Source organism: Solanum dulcamara, chromosome 11, assembly GCF_947179165.1.
Source record: "Solanum dulcamara chromosome 11, daSolDulc1.2, whole genome shotgun sequence".
In the NCBI taxonomy this organism is placed as follows: domain Eukaryota; kingdom Viridiplantae; phylum Streptophyta; class Magnoliopsida; order Solanales; family Solanaceae; genus Solanum; species Solanum dulcamara.
Genome location: NC_077247.1, coordinates 51,016,237 through 51,043,905, shown reverse-complemented (window position 1 = coordinate 51,043,905; position 27,669 = coordinate 51,016,237). Strand labels below are relative to the sequence as shown.

At 34.1% G+C, this 27,669-nt stretch overlaps 5 protein-coding genes across 8 annotated transcripts; 2 read left to right on the top strand and 3 right to left on the bottom strand.

Annotated features, from left to right (window-relative positions):
- Positions 1-55: 55 nt before the first annotated feature.
- Positions 56-2,228, bottom strand: LOC129874963 (rust resistance kinase Lr10-like). 2 transcript variants are annotated; one of them, XM_055950361.1, is made up of 3 exons: positions 1,497-2,228; positions 1,373-1,402; positions 56-1,281 (listed from the first exon to the last, which is right to left on the bottom strand). In XM_055950361.1, exons 1-3 carry the CDS (start codon positions 2,167-2,169, stop codon positions 167-169), a joined length of 1,818 nt encoding a protein of 605 aa, XP_055806336.1. In that variant the 5' UTR covers positions 2,170-2,228; the 3' UTR covers positions 56-166. The 2 variants fall into 2 exon arrangements, with proteins under 2 accessions (XP_055806336.1, XP_055806337.1); XM_055950362.1 differs by lacking the exon at positions 1,373-1,402.
- A 1,589-nt stretch (positions 2,229-3,817) lies between these two features.
- On the top strand, positions 3,818-13,605 carry LOC129873491 (gamma-tubulin complex component 2). 2 transcript variants are annotated; one of them, XM_055948597.1, is made up of 21 exons: positions 3,818-4,203; positions 4,361-4,416; positions 4,568-4,613; positions 5,044-5,178; positions 7,020-7,151; positions 7,677-7,760; positions 7,839-7,937; positions 8,824-8,915; positions 9,452-9,524; positions 9,599-9,751; positions 9,871-9,990; positions 10,108-10,161; positions 10,647-10,730; positions 10,832-10,906; positions 10,996-11,127; positions 11,652-11,777; positions 11,879-11,986; positions 12,486-12,548; positions 12,675-12,749; positions 13,018-13,220; positions 13,300-13,605. In XM_055948597.1, the coding sequence occupies exons 1-21, from the start codon at positions 4,102-4,104 to the stop codon at positions 13,424-13,426; spliced, it is 2,139 nt and encodes a 712-aa protein (XP_055804572.1). In that variant the 5' UTR covers positions 3,818-4,101; the 3' UTR covers positions 13,427-13,605. The 2 variants fall into 2 exon arrangements, with proteins under 2 accessions (XP_055804572.1, XP_055804571.1); XM_055948596.1 differs by having other exon boundaries at positions 4,358-4,416.
- Positions 13,606-17,088: 3,483 nt separating this feature from the next.
- On the top strand, positions 17,089-18,109 carry LOC129873327 (NDR1/HIN1-like protein 6). Its single transcript, XM_055948403.1, has one exon. The coding sequence runs from the start codon at positions 17,151-17,153 to the stop codon at positions 17,931-17,933; it is 783 nt and encodes a 260-aa protein (XP_055804378.1). The 5' UTR covers positions 17,089-17,150; the 3' UTR covers positions 17,934-18,109.
- A 1,176-nt stretch (positions 18,110-19,285) lies between these two features.
- On the bottom strand, positions 19,286-22,114 carry LOC129875196 (uncharacterized protein At1g65710). 2 transcript variants are annotated; one of them, XM_055950642.1, is made up of 2 exons: positions 20,716-22,114; positions 19,286-20,317 (listed from the first exon to the last, which is right to left on the bottom strand). In XM_055950642.1, exons 1-2 carry the CDS (start codon positions 21,922-21,924, stop codon positions 19,466-19,468), a joined length of 2,061 nt encoding a protein of 686 aa, XP_055806617.1. In that variant the 5' UTR covers positions 21,925-22,114; the 3' UTR covers positions 19,286-19,465. The 2 variants fall into 2 exon arrangements, with proteins under 2 accessions (XP_055806617.1, XP_055806618.1); XM_055950643.1 differs by having other exon boundaries at positions 20,728-22,114.
- A 3,331-nt stretch (positions 22,115-25,445) lies between these two features.
- On the bottom strand, positions 25,446-27,363 carry LOC129874846 (uncharacterized). The gene is made up of 4 exons (XM_055950218.1): positions 27,047-27,363; positions 26,806-26,881; positions 26,501-26,673; positions 25,446-25,895 (listed from the first exon to the last, which is right to left on the bottom strand). The coding sequence occupies exons 1-4, from the start codon at positions 27,157-27,159 to the stop codon at positions 25,820-25,822; spliced, it is 438 nt and encodes a 145-aa protein (XP_055806193.1). The 5' UTR covers positions 27,160-27,363; the 3' UTR covers positions 25,446-25,819.
- Between the last annotated feature and the right edge of the window lie 306 nt (positions 27,364-27,669).

Sequence of the window (27,669 nt, the reverse complement as noted above, 5' to 3'; positions counted from 1 at the left end):
TAGTAGATATCCGATTAACATGGTTTTAATGCAAGGATCTAACACATACAAATCAAGAAATAAGTCTACCTATTTATCATTCAGCTAGCTGATCACTACTATGAAGCAAAATACTTGTGCAATTCTTATACAATCTTATTTTCATTATACAAATGACTTTGAAGTGTTATTCAATTTCTAATATCACGTCTAGATCTTCACTGTGAGGACTTGCATTGAACTTAGGCGTATTAGTAGCCGCCATAAAAGGATTTGGGGACAAGTTGAGATGACTCCCATCTCCTTCCAGCATCTGAGTAACTTCTTTTATTGAAGGCCTATCATTGGGATGCCACTGTATGCACCAAAGTCCAACAATAGCTAGTTTTCTCACAATTGTACCATCTCCTTCTTCTTCTATCCGAATCCTTAATTCTTCCCCTTTCTCCAAATGTCTATATATCCATTCAAAAGAATTCACTTTGCTGTGATTATTCGTCTTAGGATCCATCTTTATCCTCCCACCAACCATTTCTAACAAGAACATCCCAAAGCTATAAATATCAGACTTATGAGAAACTTTACCAAAGTTTCTTGATAGCACTTCTGGTGCAATGTAGCCAATGGTTCCCCTAGCAGCTGTCATAGTGACCGCACTTTTTTCTTTAGAACACAGTTTGGCTAGGCCAAAATCGCATATTTTTGGGTTCAAGTTGTGGTCTAAAAGGATGTTTTGTGGTTTGATATCGAAATGTAGGATTTGCTGATCACATCCCTGGTGAAGATACTCAATCCCTCTTGCCGTACCCAGAGCAATATGTTGAAGCTTGTTCCAGCTGATGAGTGAGTGAGCACCCGGGCTGGAGCTCGCTGGTAAAATGAACCTTTCAAGTGAATCATTTGGTAGGTATTCATAGATCAGAGCTCGTCTGAATCCATCAGCACAAAAACCAACCAAGCGGACCACGTTAACATGGTGGATTCTCCCAATGGTTCCGATTTCATTGATAAATTCTTCCCCTTTACCCTTGGAGTCGCGTAGGACTTTTACTGCAACATAGATTTCACTGGAAAGTCTGCCTTTGTATACAGTTCCATAACTCCCTTCTCCTAACTTTTCATTAAATTCTTCTGTTATCTTCTTAATATCAGCATAAGAATATCGGGTCGGTCTGATGGCCGTGTAGTCTTCCAAAAACTTTTCAAGTCTAACTCGACTCTCTCTTTCATTTCTACTTGTCAAATATAGCTGATATAGTGAGAAGACAATAATGCAAACAAGCGCTGTACCTAAAATTATACCTACAATAGTTGAATAAATAACATGTCATAAGCATAAAGGAAAATCAAATAGGAAACTGAGGGCCGGAGTGAGAAACTTAATAAAACTAACCTGCAATCAAGGGATGCTTAGTAATAATACCTATTATGGACAAAATTAAAATGTATGTTAAGTGTTTTTTTATCAGCGATGGAAAAAGAAAAAAGAAAGAAAATCTAAGACATATAAATAGTACCTTTTTGGGTCATAGTTCGATTGAAACAATGAGTTTCCAATAGCTTTATTTCATCCTTGAAACCACAATCCATTCCTTTGAACTCACATTTTCCACAGAGTGGTATAGGCCAATTCAGCTGCAGCTTGTTCTCACTAAATGTTGAAACTGAGTATGGGTAATGATGAATTTTTGTGCAAGGCCCAGACAAGAATAATTCGAGGCTTAAAGTCGAAGAAACAGCATGTACTTGGTAACCAGAAGAACCAAGACATGGAACCGAGAAACCAGCATAATAACCTGTGAATGGTGCAGAACAATTGAATAGGACAGTGTGATCGTCAGCATTTCTGAAATTAGATTGTGACAAATTCAGTTTTGGTAGCTTGGCTACTATGCACTCGTCAGGATCATAAAGGTCAATTTGCTGTGAGAAATAATCAATTTCTTCAACAACTAAGTGAACAGACGAGGGAAGCTCAAGGATGGTGTCGTTTTTATTGTTACACTTTAGTTCAAAGCCAGGAAAGCCACAATGTTTTGGTTGATGACTGAGTCTGAATGGGAAATGAATGACGGGACCATCATTCTTGCACCAAGAATCCTCACAACCCTCTGGTCTGTGTCCTAAACTAAGCAATGGGCAAAATACCAAGAAAAATAAGATGGACATTTCTAAAACTCTTATTTGCATTCTTTGGTTTGATGTTCATCACTAGCAGTCTACTACTATATATGTTGGCAACATTTTCCAACTCTCAAGGCTGATTTTTCCTCAATTATCTTTTTCTTTGAAACTATTCAGTTTGTGGACTGGAGGGGACTTTCCCACATACCTTCCTGTTCTTGGGAAATTAATTCTTGACTAGGTCAAAGGATGGTGTGAAGACTTAATTAATTCTCAATTAAATATTCAAGTGGGAGAATGGAACGTAATCAAAAAGGAAATAAAATATTTTTTGAACGAGTAATCGAAAAGGGAGGTGGAATACGCAGATTTTACGCGTTTCTAGTTTCCTATAAATAGAGGCCTCTTGCTCCCACAAAAAAAAAATATAATCCAAAAGAGTAAGAAAAAATATTGTAGTCTAAATCTTCTACCATTTGGTTTTTCCCCTCTATCTGTTTGAGGGATTTCCACATAAAATTCTCATATTCAATTTATAGTTGTAGTGTTTTCTCCCCCAACATTGTCTTGTTATCATATTTGATGGCTTGCACATACAGCTTCTTGGAGAATAATGATATAACCGTTTGGTTATCTTCACAAGCTAATTCAAATTCTGGACCATATCCGCAATAGTCTGGATCTGTGTTTAAGAGAAAAGGGTAGCTTATGTTACGGATATGGCCACACAGTAGTAGTGTTTGCTCTTCCTACTATTGCATGTTTGCAGAAAGATGAGGATTAATGTAAAATATTTTAGCAGAATGATTCCCCTAAACATTTTGAAAAGTGAGTACTGGAAGAATAGAAAGACGAGGCTTGTCTACGGTCCGTGATGAGAAAATTCTAACTTCAAGGGCCCTCGCGAGGAAGACTTTAACGTTTATTGACGGAGTCTCAGATGGAAATGTTATGTTTCAGTGTTTAACACTAAATAAACTATAGTAAACATTAGACTTTATCATATATCAATCATCTCCTTTGGTCAATAGGCGTGTACTGACGTTCACTTAAATTAAGAATTCAGGAGAAACAACTCAATTTATCCAACTCAAAATCATTTTCGTTTTGTTGCTTTATTCTTTTATAAATTTGTTTTATTAAAACTAAAACTAAGTACTTTTTTGTTTTCATGCGTAAATAGGCTGTATATGCTTCCCAAATCATCCCCGTCTTTAGATGTACAGATCTCACTTGACCTATGCCCCTCCATTCAAGTTTGGACGAATTGCGCTATTTATATTTTTATGGGCTAAATTTTGATATTTTTAGGCTTGAATTTACATTTCATTTGAATTTCCAAGTATAAGAAAGGTTTATGGCAGGGGTCCATACGCCAAACACAATACATTTTGTGAGATAATATTTTAGAATGGTCACTCAATCATGAATTCTTTTTAATTGAAATCATTCAGTTTTGAATTTTAATTCAAAAGTCAGTTAACTATGAGTTCTTTTTTCAACAAGATTTTTACTTACAAAGTCACTCAACCAATTTAATTAATTTTTCCATTAAAATTTGTTGACATGAAATTTTTATTTCTAATTAAAATTTTAAGAAATAAATAGCCTTTCTAAAAAACAAAAATAAATGACTATTTATTATTTTTTTAAGAAATGAAAGCTATTTAATTCTTAAATTCATCTCTGGGCACAATTTGAATTTTGATTTTTTCTTTTCGTAGACGAGAAACCCAGTGCGCCTGAATGTGCTTTCCCAAAAATTTCATCTTCAGCTAAATCTATACATAAAATCCAAAAAAGAGAAACACTTTGTGAAATCTTGAAGGTCTCGTCCCCTTCGTGGGTTCAAAATTGAACTGCTGTGGCATTGTGGTTGTTTCTGCTGTTTCAAACAGTCACCGGAAGAGCTGGTGGAGCAATTCCCTTTTGGCAGCCTGCTGAAACTGAGTTGGGTCATCCCCATTTATTTCAATATCAAGATTTGAGACGAATTACATGGATTCAGCGCCTGCTATTTCTACTCCCTCTTCTTCTTTATGCCCATCAACTCCTGCTTGGAATCTCGATCGTCCTTTTCTTACTGGCCAATTTTATCAGGTATTCACCATTTTACAATGTATGCAAAAAACCCTTCATTGCATTAATTAAAATCTTCATTGTTTTTCGCCTTTTCCACTCTCCAAGAATGCTGCCTTTTTGGTTTCTACCTTTCTTTTTGAATTGAAACTATTTTACCCGTTGAAAATGCAAGCAGGAAACAAAGATTACACCTGGAACTACTGAATACAAGGGGTTTTCTATGGACTCAAGGTACCCTACTTGTCCTTGGCTTTCTGCTATTGCATTTTATGAATGTGTTTTAACTTGGTGTGTTTGATTTGCTTTTTTAAGTCAAATTAGTGACTCCTATTTGGTACATCTCCTACTTATTTTCTGTTTCTCTCTGGAATTTTTAATGCAGTTCCGAACAAGATAAAGCGATAGGTTGCTACCATGCCACCATTCAGGCATGCCTCTGTTGACTCAACTAGATATTTCGTCTTTTTATATATTTTGTTCTTATTATTGTTGTTACTTGTTATTATTATCGCTCTTATTGTTATAATCGAGTATAATGCCAGTAATGAAGAAGTTATATATTTGCTCTAAACATATAAATTTGGATCATAAGTTTTAACAAGACTGTAGTAGTCAACATATGTCATGTCCTTCTCTTGTGTGTGTGTTGATATGGTTTGCAATTTTATGTGCTGTGAATATTTGTATAGCTTTTGTTGAAGTTTTAAAGGTTAAGGGTAGTGAGGACTATTATGTCGTGGCCCATCTAAAAGGTTTTTCTCGATAATATGTTATGTCCTATATGAACTTGACGATCTTGGTTTGTAGTTTGGTCAGGGTCATCGTCGTTTTTAAAATCTTGTATTAACTCTTATGCAGGAATTGATTGTTATTGATGATCTTCTTTCCACTCTGATTGGAATTGAAGGACGCTATATTTCTATCAGGAAAGTCCGAGGGAAGGAAGATGCCATAACCTTTCAGGTTGATGCATCTATGGATTTAGCTCTTCAGGTACATAATTTGCTTTTCGAAAAGTGGTTGTGTCTCCACTCTCCATCTTGAATCTGTTTGTGGGAAAAAGAACTTTCATAGTTGATCTGAATGAAATCAAGATCTAGATTGTTGTGTTATTTCTAGTTTAGTTTTGGGGCATGCATCAAGGTCCATTGGAGAATCCCTACAAAGGTTAATAGAATAGGATGCTTCAGGAGAATGTGAAGAATGAAGATTGGAGACTCTAAACCTTCTGTCAATATCAGATGTCAATTTCTGGGACCAAATAAAGAACTTGAGCAAGAGGTCTTGAGTATTTCATTTTTGATGGCAGCCATGAGCATAATTTAATCAGAAAATAATAGCAGAAAGAGACAACATAATGTTTCTAAGATATGGATTTAGTGGAACGTTTGGAGCCGAAGATTCGATATTGCATGGTATTATTGTGCAATGACTCAATATTTTTGGATGAGTAGACCGACAGGTTTATCATTTAGATTAACTTGGGAAATTATGTTGCTAGCGTGTATTTTCTAAAAAGTATCAAAGTAAAGAACATAGAGAATAAAGAGAGAAGTCAGGGAGATATGTTTTCAGTAAGAATAGCTAGGGAAAAAATGAGTCATTTCATCCCTGATATAGTGTTCTAAAGTTAATAAGACAAAGCATGTTTTATCTTCAAACTTTAGCTATTATCTTTCTTTTGAATTACTGATACATGTTTATAAGTGCAACTTATTTTCTTCATAAAAGAAGTGCAATATATTTCATCTAGTAGTGGCTGGTATGTGTTAATGAAATTGTAAAAAAAAAAGCTGTTAATCAATCCATGTTAAAGCGCTGAAGTATAGACAGGCATAAAGCGACTAATTGAAATACAAAACATTGGGGAATATGAAAAGAGAAATGAAGCTAAATAAGGAAAAAGGAGAATGAAACCTTTCATTTGTCTCTAATAGACAAAATTTCTTATGCTTAAAATAGTTAATAAGAGCAGTATTCTCTACTTTATTTGGTGTTCCTGGAAAATCCTGAAGTTTCAGAGGAGGATGTCTGAGATTTTCAATTCATGAAACTGTCAAAGCCAGCTATTCAGCAAGTTTCTTTCTAAAATGTGCACTGGTTGATGAGGAATTGATTTGTGATGTAGAATCTTTTTTGAAGATAAACTGGAATTTGTCATTCTCAAAAAATCTCTTTTTAAGATACACTGGAATTCATGTTGATTTGATGTGAAGCTGGATCACTTTTGTAAACACTGCAAGCACAATTTGTGCTGCATCTATAACACTTGCCTTCCTCGTAAAAAAAAGTACGGGCTAATGCTCAAAGATGATTCTCCCCAACTTTCTGGGTTTTTCTTTAATTCAAAGATGTAAGTGTAAATGGTTTTTACTTAAAAAAAATATAAGTGCATTTAAGTTTTGTGGTTAGCATTTCCTTTAAAAACCGTGGTGCTGGGCCAGCTTGTGTGCACCTCAACTATTCCACGGGGTAGCTGCTATCTCCCATTAGCACAGGTCTCGAGTAACTCTGTCCACTAAGGCTTGGACATATGAGAAGAAATCACCTAGTGTTTTGGCCTCCGATGGAATTTGAACCCAAGACCTCCATGATTCTCAATTCACTTCATTAACCATTAGGCAACACCCTTGGGTGCTCTGTGGTTAGCGTTTTATGCACCAACAATCACAATGCAACACTTTGAATGACAAAATGAGAAAGGAAGTAAATAAGTGTATATATGCTTAAAGCAACGAAGTATTTTGAGGGTAAAAGTTGAGTAAACGCGACGGAAAATCCATGTTGTATCTAGTTTAAAACATTAGTTGAAATAATTTGGACTATTATTGTAGGAATTCGCAAAAAGGCTGTTCCCATTATGCGAAAGTTATATCTTGATTAACCAGTTTGTCGAGACAAGGTCACAGTTCAAGACGGGCCTAGTCAATCATGCCTTTGCTGCTGTTCTAAGGGCACTCCTCCTTGTAAGTTTCTTATTTATGGATCCTTCTGTGGTTGCATGGTGGATTAGTCTTTTATCTACTTGTTTATCTGATATGTTATCCATCTTATGTATAATCTCTTCTTGAGGATATATAAAATTTATATTTGAGAAATCACTTCTGGGAGGATGGAATCATCTTCATGATTTGTTTAATCTCTTTTGATATTGTAGATTCTCTACTCCTTGGTATAGCTTGTATATGGTATAATTTTTCAATTCTTAATTAAAAAAAATTATTTACCGTATAAAATAAAAATCTCTTTTTGTGGATAGATAAATGTAACTTTCAGAAGATTATGTCCTGGTAAGCTGAGAAAACCTGTTTGCTACCTTGTTTTGGTTCAACTGATTACTTAAGGTTATTTATAATTTGGATTCCATGAGTTGTTTCCATAATTGTCCCATGCTGGACATACATGTGCAATGTAGTAGTAGTAAGGGAAAGAATAATAAAGGAAAGTAAAAAGGGGAGAGCTAATTGAAGTCTAGAATATATTTTTTCCAGGACTACCAAGCAATGGTCGCACAGCTTGAACATCAATTTCGCTTAGGAAAACTTTCCATACAAGGATTATGGTTTTACTGCCAGGTAATGCTGGTTAAACTAGTTTAATTTCCATTTACTTTGCCTCATCATCATTGGTTCTTATGAAGCTATTTCTTGCAGCCAATGATGGGTTCAATGCAAGCACTGTCTTTGGTAGTGAAAAAGGCTGCAGCTAATAACTGTGTTGGTTCTACAGTCCTTAACCTCTTGCAAAGCCAGGTCTGATGTCTTAATGTCACTTTTCATAACTTCAAGGGATCTATGTCTGAGTTCCCCTAGAATTGTATAATACCATTGATTCATAACCATGGCTAAACTCCATATTTGCTTGAACATTTGTGGTTTGGTTTTGCATGGTTATCAAAATGAGATCTGCAATTTTTAAGTTTTAGTAGTTTTAGTCAATTAGTCTTTCTCATTTGCAAAATCTTCATGGAAAGTCAAACTATTTTTTAAGTATCCGTGCTAAACTATATTTTGATATGTTTAGAATTGTTGAGAAAAAAAGATAAGGAATAACCTCCTGGGTTTAGCTCAATTGGCAAAGGTTGAGGAACTTGTGTCTAAAATGACTAGTTTGAGCCCTATGCCAAACGAACTGAGTCTAGTTTAAGTGGAGAACGGTAAACGGGCAGAGCCATCATCCCGGATTTCTGAAAGCTGCAGTTGGCCCAATGGATTGTCTCCCAACAAATTTCTTGGTCATAAAAAAAGATAAGAAGGAATAATTGGTTCTCACACAACACTCACGAAATAGAGAGCTAATGCAAACAGGTCTGAAAGTCATCTGAAAAATTCGCGGTGGCTATTTTTCCTCTTTCTGGACGTCACTGGTGACTGCACAACGAGAATTATCTCACCAATGCTCTGATAACATCTGAGCAAATTAGACATGGTATAATTGAGTGAAAACTTAGCTTGATTACTCCCTCAAGTTGCTGGACTTAAAAGTGAATGTACGAGTGCTAGAATTGGAAAGAATCTCTCTAATTAGTAACTCTTAATTGGTATACAATGTCATTTACACTGTTCTTAACACAAACTACATATGTTCTAGTTGAGTAGGGTGTCTATGTTTATTTCTAGATTAATTATTCTGTTTTAGGCAAAGGCAATGGCTGGTGATCACGTAGTGAGGTCTTTGCTGGAAAAGATGTCACAATCAGCAAGCACTGCGTATCTTGGAATATTAGAGAGGTATTTAATCTGGATTCTGCAATTATTATTCAAATTTGCTTAAGGTCTAGCCGACCCCTCATTGCTTGGGAATAGTTGCCCAATCAAATATTGGTTTATGTCCTAAAATAATATGTTTCTACTTTTTACTAAGTGTAAAAGAAGTTGGTGATACATAAATCGCCACGGTTAAAGGAGTATTGCTTCCTATATCTACTATTTGATCTTGATGTGTCCATGCCGATAATGTCTACTTTGGATATCAGCTGATGGAGTTATTACACATGTTAAAAAGTAGTGTATGTTTCCTTGAATAAGGACTTTCAGCTAAATTGGTAATGCATATTTTCTTATCTTTATATTAGTCCCATGATGATAAGCAAGTAGATTACTTGTTTTCTTGTCTTCTAGAGTAAATATTAGGTTTTCATCAACTGCCTTTTGTAGGTATTAAGGTGTGTTGCTTTTCTTGTTTTTCGACACCGTCTGCTGAACTTCACGTTCTTTTTACTGTGAATTACTGTTGTTGCTCAATGTGAATTACCCTAAAATTTTAGGTGGGTATATGAAGGAGTGATTGATGATCCTTATGGTGAATTCTTTATTGCTGAGAACAAGTCTCTTCAGAAGGTACAACTTTTTCAGCAACACCACTTTTTTACTTAATTGCTGACATCTCATTGATCTCACTGTATTTCCCACAGGAGAGTCTTACTCAAGATTATGATGCCAAGTACTGGCAACAACGTTACAGCCTGAAAGATGAAATTCCTAGCTTCCTTGCAAATGCAGCGGAAACAATTTTGATCACTGGAAAATATTTAAATGTCATGAGAGAGTGTGGACATAGCATTCAGGTTTTGACAAGATTTCATTGCTGTTATATGTTCATCCAATAAAGCTATTCCATCTTTCTTTGCATTACAATTCCATTAGTAATATTAGCAAAAGCTTGTGACCACATTGTTTTTGTTAGATCCCTGTAGCAGAAAAGTCAAAGTTGACAAGTGCTGGCTCAAATCATCACTATTTGGAGTGCATCAAGTCTGCTTATGATTTTGCCAGTGGCGAACTATTAAATCTTGTTAAAAACAAGGTGTGCTGAAGCAAGAAAGTTATTTCTAGACAGCTTTTTTTCCATGTTTCTTGATCGTTACTGCAAGTGCTTTTACATGAAACTCCTCTCTGATGAAACCTTTCTATTCTTTGGCAGTATGATCTCATGGGTAAACTGCAATCTATTAAGCACTATCTTCTTCTTGATCAGGTACCAGCTAGCGGTTAACAGATTATGTATCTGAGTTTATGATAGTTCAGGAATTGGGGGTTGGATATGGGGAAACTACCTGGTAAACTTGGAATTTAAAGGCTACATTCAGAGGAATGCTTCAACAACTTTGTTTTATTAACTCTTCAGTCCCTTCATATTATCTTCTTTTAGTAAAAGAAAATATTTCTTGGGCTAGCAGCTGGCATCAAAATGAGTTGCAGGAAGAAGAAAATATTAGACATTCTTATGCCTATATTTTCCAAGCTAGCAAATCAGTTTAATTAAAATGCAAATTCAGACCCATTGTATGCGGGCTTGGTTTTGAATTTTTTTCTTTGGTTTCATTCTTTATTTTCTTTGTGTGTTCTCTCTATTGATGGAAATTAAAGTATTTTTTTGGTGCTGGTTTTTTTATGTTTTCTGTTAGATGCATTTGGCCATTAAGAAATTTATCTTTGTACTCACTGCAACTGGCCATTCAGGGTGATTTCTTAGTGCACTTCATGGATACAGCTAGAGAGGAACTCGTGAAGAAGCCTGATGAGATCTCTGTGGAGAAGCTACAGGTTTATACATAGTTCTTTAGTTTTCTGCTTTCCGTTAAATAGGGAAATCATGTGAAGCTCTTTATAATGTGGTGTCACCTTCTTTTCTTTCTTCTGAGTAGTCTCTTCTAGACCTTGCTTTGCGATCTACTGCAGCTGCTGCAGATCCTTGCCATGAGGACTTATTGTGTTGTGTGGTGAGTTATTATTACTTTGGCCTGTTTAATCTTCAAGACGTGGAGATGATCTGCAGCATTTATGTAAAAAATGGTCCATCTTTTCTCAGGAGAGGACTACTTTATTGAAAAGATTGAGTACATTGAAAGATCTTGAAATCAGCCGGTCTGCTCCAGATAGCAATGATTTAGAGGAGCCACTGAGCATTACTGGCTTGGAAACTTTTTCTTTGAATTACAAGGTTTGTCTTCTAATTTCTCTTCTAATTTAAGGAAATTTCACTGGAGCTCCACACAACAGAAAGAAAAAAGAGATGAAAGAATAGAAAATTGCATAAAAGCAGTTCTATATGCCTTCTATATCGATCATAGATCCAGAACATATGTAAGAGAAAACAGTCTGCCACAATTTTTCGGTTCAATACCTGGCTAGTCTCAAAAAAGTTATAAGCAGGAAATTTATCGATACTTTAACTATGTCAAGAGAATCAATTGTGGAGTAAAATACTCAATCCCCCCTCTTGTTATACTTGTCTAATTTATCTCTGCGGTACATTTTCTTCTGTAGTTGTGTGCAATGATGATAATCTGTTCATTGAGTGCCACCTAGCAACAACCATATTTAGCTGGCGCCGAGGCAGAGCATCTTGTTTTCTTCTCTTCATTTTCTGTTTTGGCGAGACTGATCTTAAAGGTCGTGGCATTATTTCTGCTGGGTCATTGTATTATTGTCTCCTGAGCCTGGTTGCATTTTGTTGTGTTTCAGGTTAGATGGCCGTTATCTCTTGTAATATCGCGGAAAGCCTTGACAAAATACCAGTTGATTTTCAGATTTCTATTTCACTGTAAGCATGTTGATAGGCAACTCTCTGGGGCATGGCAAGTACATCAGGTATGAACTTTCAGTAACTCTTACTAACAGTAGTAAAATAGCTTCTCTTTTCCTTTTTGACTTCTGATAGATTTACATGTTAGCCTATTTTGTTATTATAGGGTCTCCGCAAGCTTGACATGCAAGGAACTACAGTTTCTGTATCATCTTTGTTATGTCGCAATATGCTGAAGTTCATAAATAGTCTCTTACACTATTTGACATTTGAGGCAAGTTTCACCCCTTCTCAGGGAACTGCAATTTCTATGTTTCTTTTCTATGTCTGCCTGCCTTTGGTACATTAATTTCTGCTTGAATGCTTTGAGTTTCCTAGTTCTCTTTGTTATTCTTCCTTTATTTGTATTTTTTTGACAAGTTATTCTTCCTTTGTTATTTTAATTTCTGGTTGCATACTTTGAGTTTCCCAGTTTTTCTCATTGTTCTTTTCACCGCTGTCACCGTAGCACCACTAATGTATCCTTCTTCTCTTTCACGATTCTTCTTCATTATCAATGCTATATTAGACATGTGCTTTATTAAACTAGTGAAGACAGCTGTTCCTTTTTTCTCTTGTTAGAAGGTCAAATGAATGAATTATATTGGCTGATATAAAAGACGGCTGACTGTAACAAATTGATATTTTATTGGGTGATATACAAGAGGGTTGACGGTAAAAGTTTTGATGTGTGTTGCTAGTCAGATTGAACCAGTATCTTATTGTATCTCCAGGTGCTCGAACCTAACTGGCATGTAATGCTCAGTAGACTTCAAATAGCGAAAAGCATTGACGAGGTAAAATGATTATGTACAAAGAAACCTTGTGTCTAAACACATTATAGGAGAGACTCCTGCGGGGTGGTCCTTTTATTTCAACTTGATGTGTTGTCTCATTGGTTCTTTGGTTCATTTTTGGGGCAGGTTATCCAATACCATGACTTTTTTCTTGATAAGTGCTTGAGGGAATGTTTGCTTCTATCACCTTCCCTTCTTAAGGTTAGTTATGACTTCCAGTCCTGGTTATTGGTGGCCTTCAGTTACTTTGTTCCTAATTAGAAAATCTTCACAAAAGGTGATATTGATGATGACTAGCCTTTATGCAATGTTCAAGAACCTGTTAGTGGGCACATTCAAATAGCAACAGCCAGATTACGTTTTAGGTTTTGAGTCTGTTAATATATTGTCTGCTAAAGTTCCTTTTCAGGGGATTAATTTAACTATTTTTACTGTCCTGATTTTCTCATGAATGTTTTTCTTAAAGCAGAAGGTGGAGAGGTTGAAATTGATATGTCTGCAATATGCAGCTGCAATGCAACGGTTGATTACCTCCTCGTTGGATACTGCTGATACTGACACGTTGTCTAATGATTCTCCCAGTATAGAAAAATATAAGAACTTGAAACTAAGGACCCCATATCAGATGCTGAGACTAGCTCCTGAAAACGTCACAGTATTAGAATCCGTTCTGTATGTTTCAATGAATTTGTACTTTTGGTTTTTAATCTCTCTTATGTGTTGTCTCTCATAGTTAACTAATCATTTGCAGGAATTTTGAGAAGGAATTTACCTTTGAGCTTCATAGCCTGGGGCCGATATTAAGCAGTGGCTCTCGAGCAGAACCGTACTTGACTCATCTTGCACAGTGGATCCTTGGTGTGGGGAAAGACCAGTAAGCTGACTGTATTTGTTGCCTACAAATTGCAGTTTTAGTAATCTTTCTTTTTATTTATGTCTGTTGAGCTTGTACTGTGTGATCATTGTGAAATCAAATCAAGCTTTTGTGGCCTATTTCCCTTAGCTTAATCTTTTATCTGATTTTTTTTGAGAGCTTAAGGGGTCGTTTGGTGTGAATTTATTTGATGAATTCTTATGTTTATTTATATTTTGATTTTTTATAAATCCTTTTTTACTTTAACAAATTTAAAATAAAAATTCTATTTTTAAATTAAATAAGAAAGTTTTATATTTAAATACATACGGACGCTATGAAAATGCACACATAAAAATATTTAAGGTAAAGAAGATGAAAGTTTTATTTTAAGAATGAATATTAAATAACTAAAGCTTGCAAAGAAAATATAAAAAACTAAATAAAGTGAAGGGTATTTTTGTAAACAAACAACTTAGCATAACTTATTCCATCATAACTAATTGTAACATAATTTATCTTATCATAACTAATTTCATGATAACTTGTATTCAAATCAAACGAGCCCTTAGTGTTACCGCACTTACACAAATATTTGTGGTTTTGCTGAGTAATCTTGAGTGAATCAAGTATCGTTCCTTCGAGGATTGGTGATTAAACTACTAAAAATTGATTATCATTATCAAGCAATAAAGAAGTGTGGAAGTTGGATGAATAACAATTGAGGCAGTAGGATAATATAAAATACCAAACTAATATGCACAGTACAATTATGAAGAATTTTCACTCAAGAATGCCCTTTATTATTTGCCCATTGAATAATTCTTCTTACTACTCTATTCCACATCTTTTAATCGATAATTTCCAAGTATTAGAAAGGAAGCAACTTGTTCAACTACCTAAACCACTAGAAAAAACGAAAGGTATCAATATTCAGGTGGATCAGTAATTTTAATCCTCTTAATTTATTAGGTTTTTAATTAATAATTTATATATATTAAATAAATTTCTTAATAAGACAAATATACTACTTGGATTAAGATTACTAGAGTCAGCTGAACATGTACCTTGATTTCTATCTCCTCTCCAAATGATTGACAATCTAAATAGCTATTTCTGATCATGAAAAGCGAAAAAAATAATTAAATATATATATACGTAACTAGGGTTGAACTAATCCTAACATTTTTGCTGATTCACTAAATACGAAAATCGGTGGCTATTGGATTTGTTGGCTCTAATAAATGGATTGGCACCAATATTAGCCGCTCTTTGTCCTTAAAAGTCAAAAGAGGATTTGGTAGTGCTTTATGAGGGAGGATTTATTGTCCAAATTATTAATGTAAGTAAAATTCTAATTTTTTTCGTAAAATTAGATATTATAGGTACATTTTTCTGTAATCAACCTAATACTGATTTTAATTCTCAAAAAAAAAAAGAAGGAAAAACTGAATAATATACCCTTAATTAAATGTTGAGTTATTTATTCACATCTTTGGAGATTGTTCCACCCAGATATTTTATTTTATGAGCAAATATCGGTAAAATATTACTTTTAGTTTGTTTCAAAAATAATTATTTTTTATTTTTATTTTAAAATATTTTGAATTTAATTTTTTTCATTTATTCTTAGAGAAATAAATTATAGTCTATAGCTTATTTTAAATTATAATTTCGTGACCCATCAAACACTATTATGTAAATTGGGACCGAAAGAATATTAGTTATTTAGTTTTATGGAAGCTTCTAAAAACTTACTTTGTTGCTCAACTTCTTTCTTCTTTATTTTTCTTGATACTTTAGACTTCTTCATATATTAATAAATTAACTAGAAGTAAAGCAAATGTGGAATAAACAACTAAACTATGGTTTTCATTTTTTTTATTTTATATATTATTGGGTAGCGTCTACATGTGTAAACATGAAAGCCGGATGGATCACTGACTATTTGTCTATTCAACAAAGTTGTTATTTTTTTTTCTTAAAGGATTTAAGTTATACCTATAATATAATGAAAATTTTATATTACTAATTTAAGAAGTTATAACAAGTCATCTTTATCAAATCAATATTAGTATATAAACTCACTTTTAAAACGACCTGATTATAAATATCTTTTTGGACAAGGCTTCTATTATAAAAAGAATGTACAAATACTTTGTCAATTTTAATAATACTGGTACTAAATTGGGACATCACCTTAGACGTTTGACTTATTATAAGGTTCCTCTTTTTAAATTTGAGTTTCAAAAATTGTATTTAGCTTTTAGGGGTGGTTTGATGTGAAGGATAACATCAAATAGTCTTGGGATTAAATTATAGTGTCACTCAATTTGTCGTTTGGTTGGCAATTTCGGGATAACTTATTCCAGAATTAATAATTAATATCGGAATAAGTTATCCCTCCTCTTGAGTAGTATAGTAATTCTGAAATAACTTATCTCGAGATTACTATAAAGTGAGAAAGAGAGTACTCTCTTCGTAGTAAATTATTTGTCGTGTTTCTTTTTTATACATCTCTTTAGAGAAAAAAATCAGCGTTCACATTTATTTATTGTTGTTGAACTTTGCACCTTAATATAAGTATTTTACCATAATGCTTATATTAATTGATGTATAGTGATCTTAGATTTTGAAAAATAATTTGAAAAAAAAGTCATTATATTGAGGATAAAATATTTAAAAAATAAATAAAAATTTCTTGATATGATAAAAGTGACAAGTACTCCTAAAAGTGAAAGTATATTTTTCGTACAAAGACAAGTACACATGTGAGTTGTGACTATTTTATTCTCATTATGTCTTAAGAATAATTTATTTTTATTAAAATATTTAATATATTAAGGTGTTTGTAGTCTTCAAAAAATAAATACTAAAGAAAAATACAAACAAAAATAATTAATTATGTTGAACTTCTATAATAATAAATAATTTAAAATAATTATTTTTAGAAATTACTATAGATAATTTCGAACGATGTAGTATTATCATGTAGGTTAAACACAATTAGTTTTTCTCCTTGTGAAAAATATAATCAGCAACATTTTGGTCATATATCACATTGAAGCTAATTTGGCTATTAGCACTCTATTATTTTTTCAAACTATTTAGACTTTATGGATTGAATTGTTGAAAAAACCTCACCCCAAAATAAATTCAGAAAATAGCTTACTTACCAAAACAAATTTAATAACTTTCCACACAAGCCAAACACCGACTTTGGAAAACATTAACGTGTCTCCTTTTTGACTCATAAATATGTACTACTCATTAAGGCAATATGTGTATTAAAATACCAAATTCTTAATTAAGATGGCGACACATCAACCTCTCTTCATAAAAGTCAAAATAAGGAAACTTCAATAATTATACATATAGATCTTGACGTAAGATACTAATTATATTTTATTCATGGAAGTCGAAATCTAAATGGTTTAGAATTTAAAATTTTTATCAATTTTTTTAATTAAGATTTGTAATCTGAATTATATTAGAATAAGGTGTCCAAATTCTAATTGAAATAGGTTTTGCACTGTTATAAATAAAAGTATTACTATAACGGAGATCATTAAGTAATTTTATTCAAGATATTATAAGTGAATTATTTTCAAGGTGATTGCATCTTTTGTGAACTGAGTGAATATCGGATATCAAATACATCAAGGAAAAAAAAGTAACACTATCAAGATTCTATATATATCAACCAAATACTACACTCTTTTTTACATCCACCCCACAAATTTTCTCCTATGGCAGATCAACAAAGAATCCATCCAGTACCTGAACCAGAGCAAGAAGTACCAGTACAAAAACCCACTGTCCCTTTAGTAGCAAGGGGTTCTTTCAGATCAGAAAAAGGTGACCCTGAGAAGCAGCAACAGCAACAAGAACCACCTTTGAGAAGAACAATCCCATATTACCCACCATTAAAACCACCAAAGAGAAGATGTTGTTCTTGCAAAAGATGTCTATGTTGCACATGTTGTCTGTTTTTCCTCATCATCATAATCATTGCTGCTTTATCGGCTGCTTTTTACTTTGTCTTCCAGCCAAAAATACCAAATTACTCTGTTGACAGCATGAGAATCACACAGTTCAATTTCAACAATGACATGAGCTTATTGTTTGCTACTTTTAATGTTAACATCACTGCAAGAAACCCCAACAAGAAAATTGGGATTTATTATGAAAGTGGTAGCCAATTGAGTGTTTGGTACACTGGTGTTAAGCTTTGTGAAGGGTCATTGCCAAGATTTTATCAGGGTCATCAGAATACTACTGTACTTGATTTGAATTTATCAGGACAAACACAGAATGCGACTGGATTGTTGCAGGCACTGCAGGTGGATCAACAGAGAGGAACTATTCCATTGAATCTCAAGGCAAAAGTTCCAGTAAAGCTCAAGATTGGGAAATTGAAGATTATGAAATGGAAGTTTTTGGTTAAGTGTAGGCTGGATGTGGATAGATTATCTGCAAATAATCCTATCAGGATTAGGAATAGTGATTGCAAGTTTGGTTTTAGGCTTTAATTCATATTCCATTATAGTCCACCATCATGATCTTGGATTTCTTTTTTTGTTGTTGATTCTTTTTTCTTTATAATTATTTTTTCTTCCTCTTTTTTTACAGATTTTTTTCTTCAATATCTGTAGACACTGTTGTACTCATACTATTTTGGATTGATTTATGTTTCACCTTTTCTTATTTTGGTCTTACTGGTTTGATGTGAAAGGAACAGAATTATCAGTATCTTCTTTATTTTTATGAACGCTTAGAGTTATGATTTAAACCATGCATCTAGAATTCTAGATTGTATCATGTTAATTAGTCAGTTTTGGTCATTTTTAATTAGATTCTTTTTGGTGGCATGAAAAGCCTAAGAGCTTTATAACTCCATGTTTGCTTCTATTCCTGGGTAAGACATCCTATCCAACAGAAATTCCTAAACAAGGTAATACAATTAAAAAGGGCAGCCCGGTGTACAAAGCATCCCACATTTAAGCAAGGACCGCACCTCAAAGGGGTGTGATGTGGGCAGCTTACTCTGATTCTACAACTCGAACCCGTGACTGATTCTACAGATCTAACCCATGACCTATAAGTCACACGAGACAACTTTACTGTTACTTCAAAGCTCCCCTTCTGAACAAGGTAATACAGTTACTAGTATTTCAATCTTGATCAATGTAAAGTACAATCACTTTATTTGAGCTTCTTGATATGACTTCTGCACTCCAAAGATGTTCAATATTTGATTTACTTACCCTCTATCTTCCATCTCGAGTATATAAATTCTTACTTCTTCAGTCTTTTGCCAAGTTTACTTAATTCGGTCAGGCACATGTATTTTGGTGAGACCTTCATGCCTGTGCAGATAATAAGAGCATCTATCACCATGATTGCAATTTACATGGTTACGTACAAAAGTGACACTAGATGAATAGTTGGCATCGTCCTCCAGTCCAAACAGACCAAATAGTTTATCAAGCTTGATCATATTCATTCTTTTATATAGAAGTGCTCAAGGTTATAGTTGGCCCCATCAAGAATGATGTGAAATTGGAATTAACTCTATTGCAAAGTTCCGAAATCTAACTGTGTGCTATAAATTGTCAAGAATGACCCAAGGATGTCATAATTGTAATCTACATATCAGATATAAGGAAGTGGGACTTTTATAGGATAAATGATATTCTCATCTTTTTGAGAGAATTCTAATTGCTACCTCTCAAGTCAGTTTGAAATGGTGCCTCCAAATTACTAACTAGTATAACGTGTTTGTTGTATGCTTTTTTCCCCCTGCATTAAAGTGAAACTCCAATTTTAGCACAACAGTATCAATCATAGAGCTTAAAAGAATAACTGACACAGGTCCTACGAGTAGGCGGTAGATGAATTACATTTGCTTCAAGTAAATCATTTGCAGACAACATTCAACGAAAACAAAAGGTTGCAAAGCATACAATCTTCAATGAGAACAAAAGGCTGCAAAGCGTGCAACCACAACTAGAAAATCTATTCTAAAACAAACTGCATACATCTTAACAAATTGTTCAATGTTTTAAGTAGAAGCAGCCATAGAAATCGGGTGAAGACAACCTCTAGGTCCAACTCTGCCACGGCCAATTCCTGTTTGCTGGTTGTCAGAATCCCTCCTCTTCACATTCACTCTTCTTTTGCCTTCTTCCATGTCATGGCCAATCTCAGATATCGCGTGCCTTTGAAAGCCTAGAGGACTCTTGTTATCATCTCTACTGTAGGATTTTGAAGAAGGCCAACAGTCAGTTGAATCAGCCGAATTTGGTTCCCAAGAGGAAGGAGAAAGCCAATTTTGCTGACCACCAACAACACTATTGCTTCCTGAGGATTCTTCCTCTTCCATATCAGTTCCCCTTCTGAAAGTTACATACTTCTGTATGCTTGGCTCCATTAGGTCATCACTCACAGCAACTTCAGACTCCATGAAGGGATCCTTGATCCCTAACTTCTTCTTCCCTAGAGGATCAACCCCAAAAGAAGCATTATCATTCTGACTAAATTGCTCAGCTGTGGAGTTTCTTCTCCTGTCATCGGAGAAAGAACTGGGCAGATTGGAGCTAGTTGTTGAGTTCAGGTCAGCAACTGCATCAACAATTGAGCAGGCTTTTGTTACACAAGGTGGTAGCGAAAATGCAGGCGTGGTAGTATTGGTCTTTTGATGGAAGTTTTGGATGTCCTCAAGCAACAGGGCAGTATATGATTGAGGAGGATTTGAGAGAGCTTCAGGATTGATGTCTAGGTCTCTCGATAGCCTTAGTGACCTGCTTCTCTGGGGTTTATGGCTTTCGGGTCCTGGAACAATCACGTTCATTGCAACATTCTGCTGCTGCTGCTCCTTGACTTTGCCATTGCTCACAGTTTCTGCATTCAACTTCTGCATATAGAGAGCGCACATCAATAATTGATATCAAATCAATCGATCAATCAAGATCCTAATTGGGACCAATCCCCCACTCTCGGTCTATTTCAGGTAAATTATTCATCTTTCAAGGAAAGTAAGGTTCTTTAAATTTCACATTTATTCCTACATGGATATACAAGTTTCTAACAAGACTAAAATTAGTTTTCATTCTCTAATTTCACACTGATCCCTACACCAGGTCTACAAAACTATTACTCATGTCAGACATATAATCAGTTCTTTTTCTAATACCAACCATTGCATCAAAGGTTTGCCAGCACAAGCAATTATCAGCCAATCTATGATAAATAAGCTAAGTAAAACATGATTTTTTTTCGAAAGAAGTCTACAATCTAATAAAAGGAGCCAACATGGGAAGAGACCTTAAGTCCTGGTGTGGGCATCTGCTCCAAGACAACATTGGTGTCAATCTCACTGAGAGGATTTCTTCTGTAGGGAGACTGTTCGTGTTTCCTTGAATTGCTACGGCTAAGGGACATGGGCTGCTGTTGATTTTGGTTGGAATGAGCATGGTTATCTCTCTCATTCAACACCTTTGCATTCACCCTTGCTGGTGACCGAGTACGCGGAGATGCAGCAGTTCTTGGACCGTCACCGCCTGCATTTCTCTTCACTTGAATCCTCTTAACAGCAGCAGCAGAAATATTGTCAGTTCCACCAGCATCAATGCTCTTATCCATCACCATAGATGAAACAGTAGCAGGTACAGATACCATCTTCCCTGGCCTACCACCATTATTTCCATTAGCATTAACAGAGGCCACATTGCCACCATTTGAGGTAGTAGTAATTGGTGATTCAGATCTTCTACCAGGAGATCTGCTCACCCTTCTACCCCCTCCACTGCTTCCTCTTTCTCTACTACTACCGGACCTCTGCTGCTGTTGTGCCTGATCTCTCTCCCTACTCGGGGTTCTCCTCCGTCCCTGAGATGAAGAATTAGGGGTTCTAGGCTGGCGCTGGCGTTGCCTATGGCGACGAACTCCATCTCCCACAACCCCATCATCCTCACAATCCACTACATTTTCTTGCATCCCATCATTTCCGTTGTCATTCTCAAAATCAAAACTTCTCTTTGAACCAGAGTACTTTCTACTCCTTTGAGGATTATCAGTAGATCCACTTGAACCCAAAACCCCTGTCTTTCCAGTAGATGAACTCCTGCTAAGCCTCCCACATTGTATCAAAATAGCATCAACTTCTTCTTTAGTACAACTTGAAGTCCTCACAGGAGCCGATACAACAATACCAATCTCTTTGCCTAGCCCTAACCCACCATTGTTATTAGTAATACCAGTTTTAGCAGACTCAACTGCTTCAATTCCCTTTTTAACAATACCCTTTTCTTCTTCAGACTTCCTATCCACTTCATGGCTTTTCCTGTGTTTAATAACAAAGATTTCTTTTTTCACACTTTCTCCTTCTACCTCTTTCTTGTTCTCCACTTGGGTACTATTTTTAGTGATTTCTTGATTTGTATTTGAAACTGCAACAGTAAAAGTAGAAGTAGATTTAGAAGAAGAACAAGAAGTGTTCTTCTTACTCAAACAACTCCCCATTGTTTTCTCCCAAGAACTGAAATTTTCAAAATTGCAGTGAGAAGAACAACACAAAGATGAAAGATTTTGTAACGGGCAAGGGAAGAGAAAAAGATAAGAAGAAAAGGGAAAAAAGGGGTTCAAAGTTCAAGAAAACCACTCAATTAAAAATGGCAACTTTATGGGGTAATAGAAATAGATTCAGAAGAGGCATTTCAAATTTTGACTGAGGCGGGCAAGGGGTGGGGCGCAGGCAGTCTGTCAATAGAGCCGTTAAAAGGGCTCTTTATTATTATTTTCAAAATAGAAAATAATTAATGTTGTCACCTATATGTTGTTTCAAGGAATAAAAACAAAAATTGTTGTTTTATAATGTTATTTAATGAAGTATGTTGTGGGAAATGATGAGAATCTTGATCCAGTTTTTGGATTAGGGAATCCTTCAACGGTCGTTTGATCAGTGTGTTGTAATTGTACGATTTTTAAAAAAATATAATGCCTTATATAGATAAAATTGATTTCCTAGGGACCAATGAATAATTAAGGCAACAATTAAAATCAACCTACCATAATGGGAAGCAAAGTTTAACATGTTGTCAAAGGTTCCAAATTCACCTATTATTCGGAATTAATTAATTTTGTCCATAGTTTATTTTTGGTTCATTCATACTCTTGATTTTAGAAAGAAAAAAAAATGTCTTGTATTTGTCGTTTTTATTATAACGGAATTTCGCTATGAAGTAAGTGGAACTTCACGTGTTCAAATATTTGAAAAAAAATATTCAAATTTATTCTTAAATTTTTTACTACAATATAAAATTATTTTACCTAATATTGGCGGTATGATTAAGTCAAAAGTCTAACAAATGACGAAGTTACTCAATTTCGAATTGTACTGGGCAAAATTTAATCATTTTTATTACTCGATATTTTAGCATAGTTTCAGTAATATGAAAGTCGAGTTCAAGTACTCCCTCTATTTCATATTACTTGGCTGCTATACGAAATGTAGATATTTTAGCATAGTTTCAGTAATATGAAAGTCGAGTTCAAGTACTCCCTCTATTTCATATTACTTGGCTGCTATACGAAATGTAGATATTTTATTTTACTTGTTCAATTTAGATACCTTAAAGAGTTCTATTATATTTTTTATTTTATACCCTTAGAGGTCGTTTGGTGTGGTGGATAAGACAAAATAGTCTTGGGATAAATTTTTAGTAACCCTCAATTGTTTGTTTGGTTACAAAATGTGGATAACTTATCCTAGAATTAATAATTATGACTGGGATAAGTTATCCTCCCCTATAAGTGGTATAGTAATCTCGGGATAAAGTAGGTAAATGACAAAAATACTTCTTTAAACCCTTTTTTACATTATTTTTCACATTCATAAATAGTATTTTTGTAAACAAATAATTTATTCTTAAAATTTATATAATACATATTATTTTGAATGCAACAAATCAAACACTCAATAAAAAATAATCTCATCATAACTAATCTCATCATAACTTATCCAGTCATAACTAGTCTCATCATAACTTGTATTCAAATCAAACTACCCCTTAGTATTAAACTACATAAAATAATAGTAATAGTCAAATATAGAGTTTTAAAACATTATTACAACAACAACAACCCAGTGAAATCCCACATCGTGGGGTCTGGAAAAAGGAGGGATGCAACACGAAGACTTCCCAGGGGGTCACCCATCCTAGTACTACTCTCGCCCAAGCACGCTTAACGCTTAAAACATTATTAATAAGGTTAATTTAGTAAAGTACACCACTAATAAAAAATTCTTAAAGATTATGTAAAGTCAACACAAACAACTATATATCCGGTGAAATCTCACTAAGTGGGGTTTGAAGATGGTAAAGTACACGCAGACCTTAGCACTACCTTATGGAGGTAGAGAGACTGTTTTCGAAAAACCATCAGCTCAAATGCATCAAATCCAAATAAAAAAAGAGGAATTATGTAAAGTCAACATGAATCGAGTAATATAAAACTTTGGGGGTAATAACTTTTCATTATCTTTTATAGCTTGTAAAGCAGTATGCTTTTGTAGCTAGTGGTGCTTCCTGAAACATGGAAAAATATACCATAGCAGATATGGTAATTTCTACTTTTTATGTCATGTCTTTTTTATAAGTGAAAAAGTTTACACTTTTTATAGTGAAAACATTTCTACTTTTTATGTCATTTTTGGATCAAAATGATTAACAATATGGGTATTTTTGGACCGTAATATTGACGACAAAGACATTTTAAAATCAAACTATTAATAAATGATATCTTTATTCAATTTCACGTAATTTAAGAATATTTTTTATTCTTTTCCATATTTTTTATCTAAAAGTTTGTTATAGTCTAATGGTAATAATTTTTGTGTCAATGTTAAAACCTAGGAAGGATGCTTTGAAAGAAAATAAGGCTCCCCCTATCAGGACTTTGACTGGTTTCTAAATTACTGTTTGACTAAGGTAACTTTTTAATGAAAGGAGAAAATAAACAACCATCAAACCATTGTTTTAGGTCTGAATTGGCTTATTTTATGTGTTGTTAAATATTTTTATAGTGTTGAGTAAAAATAAAATCTAAAAAAATTTATTTTAAGTAAAAATAATAAATAAATAAATAAAAAATCATAAGTTAGTATTACGTTTATAAGCCCATCCAAACGACCCCTAGTCCTTTCTCTTCTTTTTGGAAGTTGGAATTCCCTAAGTTTGGGGTTTCCTTAAATTGTTTGAACCACATAACTAAATTGTTCACACGAAAGCGCCCCCTCCACCCAATGACTTTGCCCCAAAAATCGAGCTAAAATTTGGAGCTGATGGATTAGTGATTTTAGTCCTTTTGAGTTGTTGATTCAAAAATAAATTTCTTAAGATAAATATAAAATTTGAATCAGAATTATTGAATATAACCAAACCCGCTTCATACACTCTAGCTTCACTATGCCACAAACTGTCTCTGGGAGCAGAAGTTCATAAGAACCAATGATCTAAATATTATGGCATATTGTGCTGACTTCTCTTGTGCCTTTGTGTACATATATTTAGGTTTCTCAATACGTAGGCTGAGTTAGTATGCCAAAGGTGGTTAGTTAAACAATGTTTGTCGAAATTAATACAATATACATAGGTCAAAGATTACTTTTTGTCCATGTAAATTAATTTTTGAACACCCTTGCCCGAATTCTTTACTTCATCGTAACACTAGATGTTGGTGCAATACCAGAACCTGTAGGGGCACAAGGTATTAAAACCTGTGCAAAGCTGCTAACTGGGGTGAGTATTCCAACTAGAATCTTTACTATTGAAGTAATCCAAACATGCCATTTTCCATTTCTTGAACCATCTAGTTTTGCTCTTAGATAATTCAAAACATTTACATATACTCAGCCTAAAAAAGAATCAAGCCCATGCATCAAAGAGCATGTTACATACCTAAAATACCTGATAAAATGTGTTCCCTATATGACCATTTATACGTTTAAATGAGATGGTCACATAAGACAGAACAAGACCTAGTTAAGATCAAACAATTTCAACCATGAAGTCATATTACACTTCTCTTGAACAATGTTAATTTCCTTACAAATCATCATTAACTCACTGCAACTAAAAATGGCAAACACTGAAACAGTATGCAGACGAGGTAACTTGATACAGCAAGTACCAATTTAATTCGTATTAATGACAAATCCCACAAGAAGGTAGTGAAAGGTACAAATTACAAAAGATCTAGAAGACACTACAAGAGCTTGAAATTAGGAGCAACCAGGAAAACAAGAGAACAAAACCAAAAGTCAACATCTAATGCAACAGGTTAAGACATAAAAAAGACACCCCCTTACTGGAAATAAAGGGAATTACGAGGAGATTGTTTCATTTGAGATTATTATTCATGACATAAGAAAATTAACTCCACAAGATATTGCGCAAACCATCAGCCCTATAATTGCCAGGAAATTATATTTCCTGCACAGAAGTAAAACCATAATAATTAGGCATTCAGAACATTACAACACACCATTTCATGAACTTTTCCGTTCTAATCCCCCCTCGCATCCATGTTTATATCAAACCAAAGACATTTAACCTTAAGGGATCGTCTCGTTCAAAATAAGGATATGGCAGGATTATATGACTAAAACCAAGATTATAGCTTGGATAATGGATCCACCATCTATATGGAATACCTCCAAACAAACACAAGATAAATTTAATCCCAAAATTTATTTGGGGATGATCCACAAAATAAATCCCTTAAACCAAACGGCCTATAACAATTAAAAGTTAACCATGAAAGTGACAAATTTATGTACGAAATACACTTGACTTCCATTCATTGACCTGGATAAATATAACCCCCACCATCATAACAAGATCATAATAATTCAATTAATGTTTCTTAGTCAGGGCATTAGGCAAGAGAAAGTTAAAGACTCACTTCACTTGTCAAAAGGTTCATACAGAGCAGTTTTTCTTTTCCTTCTTTGACATTTTTTGGATACTCAATTTGTTACTAAAAATCAATCTAAATGAAAATACGCATTCAAAGGAAGACTGGACGAGAGACTAACCCAATAGTAAGACGATTTTGAGGATCACCAGTGGAATAACCAGTGAAGTAGAAATAGCGAGATACAATATAAACAGCTCCAAGAGATGCACAAATCAAGGGGTGTCTAATTCCTCCAACAATCATCAGCATGAAAAACATAGGCATCATTTCTAATGAATTTTGATGACCTCTCTGCAATTAACACACCAACATAACAAATCCATATCATTTCCTCAACTACTATAAATTACAAAACAACAAACTATGCCATCACCTATAAAAGGAAACTATTTTACTTCTTTCTCTAAACAGAAGACAGCATACCTGAACACAGTTAAAGGAATTAGCATTCTTGTTTTCAGCTTCAGTAGCATACATTGTTGGATAAGTAACCTTGTACCTGTTAAGATTTCAACCATCAATCAGTATCTCTAGCTTCAAATCACAAAATCACAAAAAGGGGTTGGGATAAATCTTATAAAAAAACAAATCTTTAGCATCAAAATCACAAAAGGGGTTCTGTAAAAAATCAAGAAATACGCAGAGATTTAGACAAAAAACGTACTGTTTGCGGGCTTTGCCGACTGAAATGGACATCCCGAAGTTGAGAAAACAATAGCAGACAAGAGTAAGAACTACGTATCCATATTCTTTGGGAAGGAATTCAACTCCGGCCATGGCTTCTTTTTTTCGGATTTGGGTTTTAGAGAGAGTGTGAAAATGGGGAGAACTGATACTTTGCTTTGTGTTGAGGTGAGGTTTATATTGACTTGTTCAAGATCTGTCTACAGTAATGGTGTCTTGTTTATCAAGACTGCACAAATGGATTTTGACTTTGTCTATTTGTGTTCCCACAATTATAATATAGGAAAATATATGTGATTGGATGCAATCTCTTCCATTCATTGACCCCTCTTCTAGAAAAATTGAAAAAGCTTGATTTTTCAATTTTTTTTGACAAATTTAATGATATTTGTCTCTTTCTTTTCTCTTTTTCATTTCCAACTTGTAAATTTTTATTATCCTTTTATTGTGTTAGTTATTTTTATTCTGAATTATGGAAAAAATATCTTGAAATCTATTAACTTTAATCAGGTGAATAGAATTTATAATAAATACAAAATAAGTATAGGTAAAATTCATAGTTGTTTAATTACATAAATGAATTTGAATTCATGAATTTGTCTC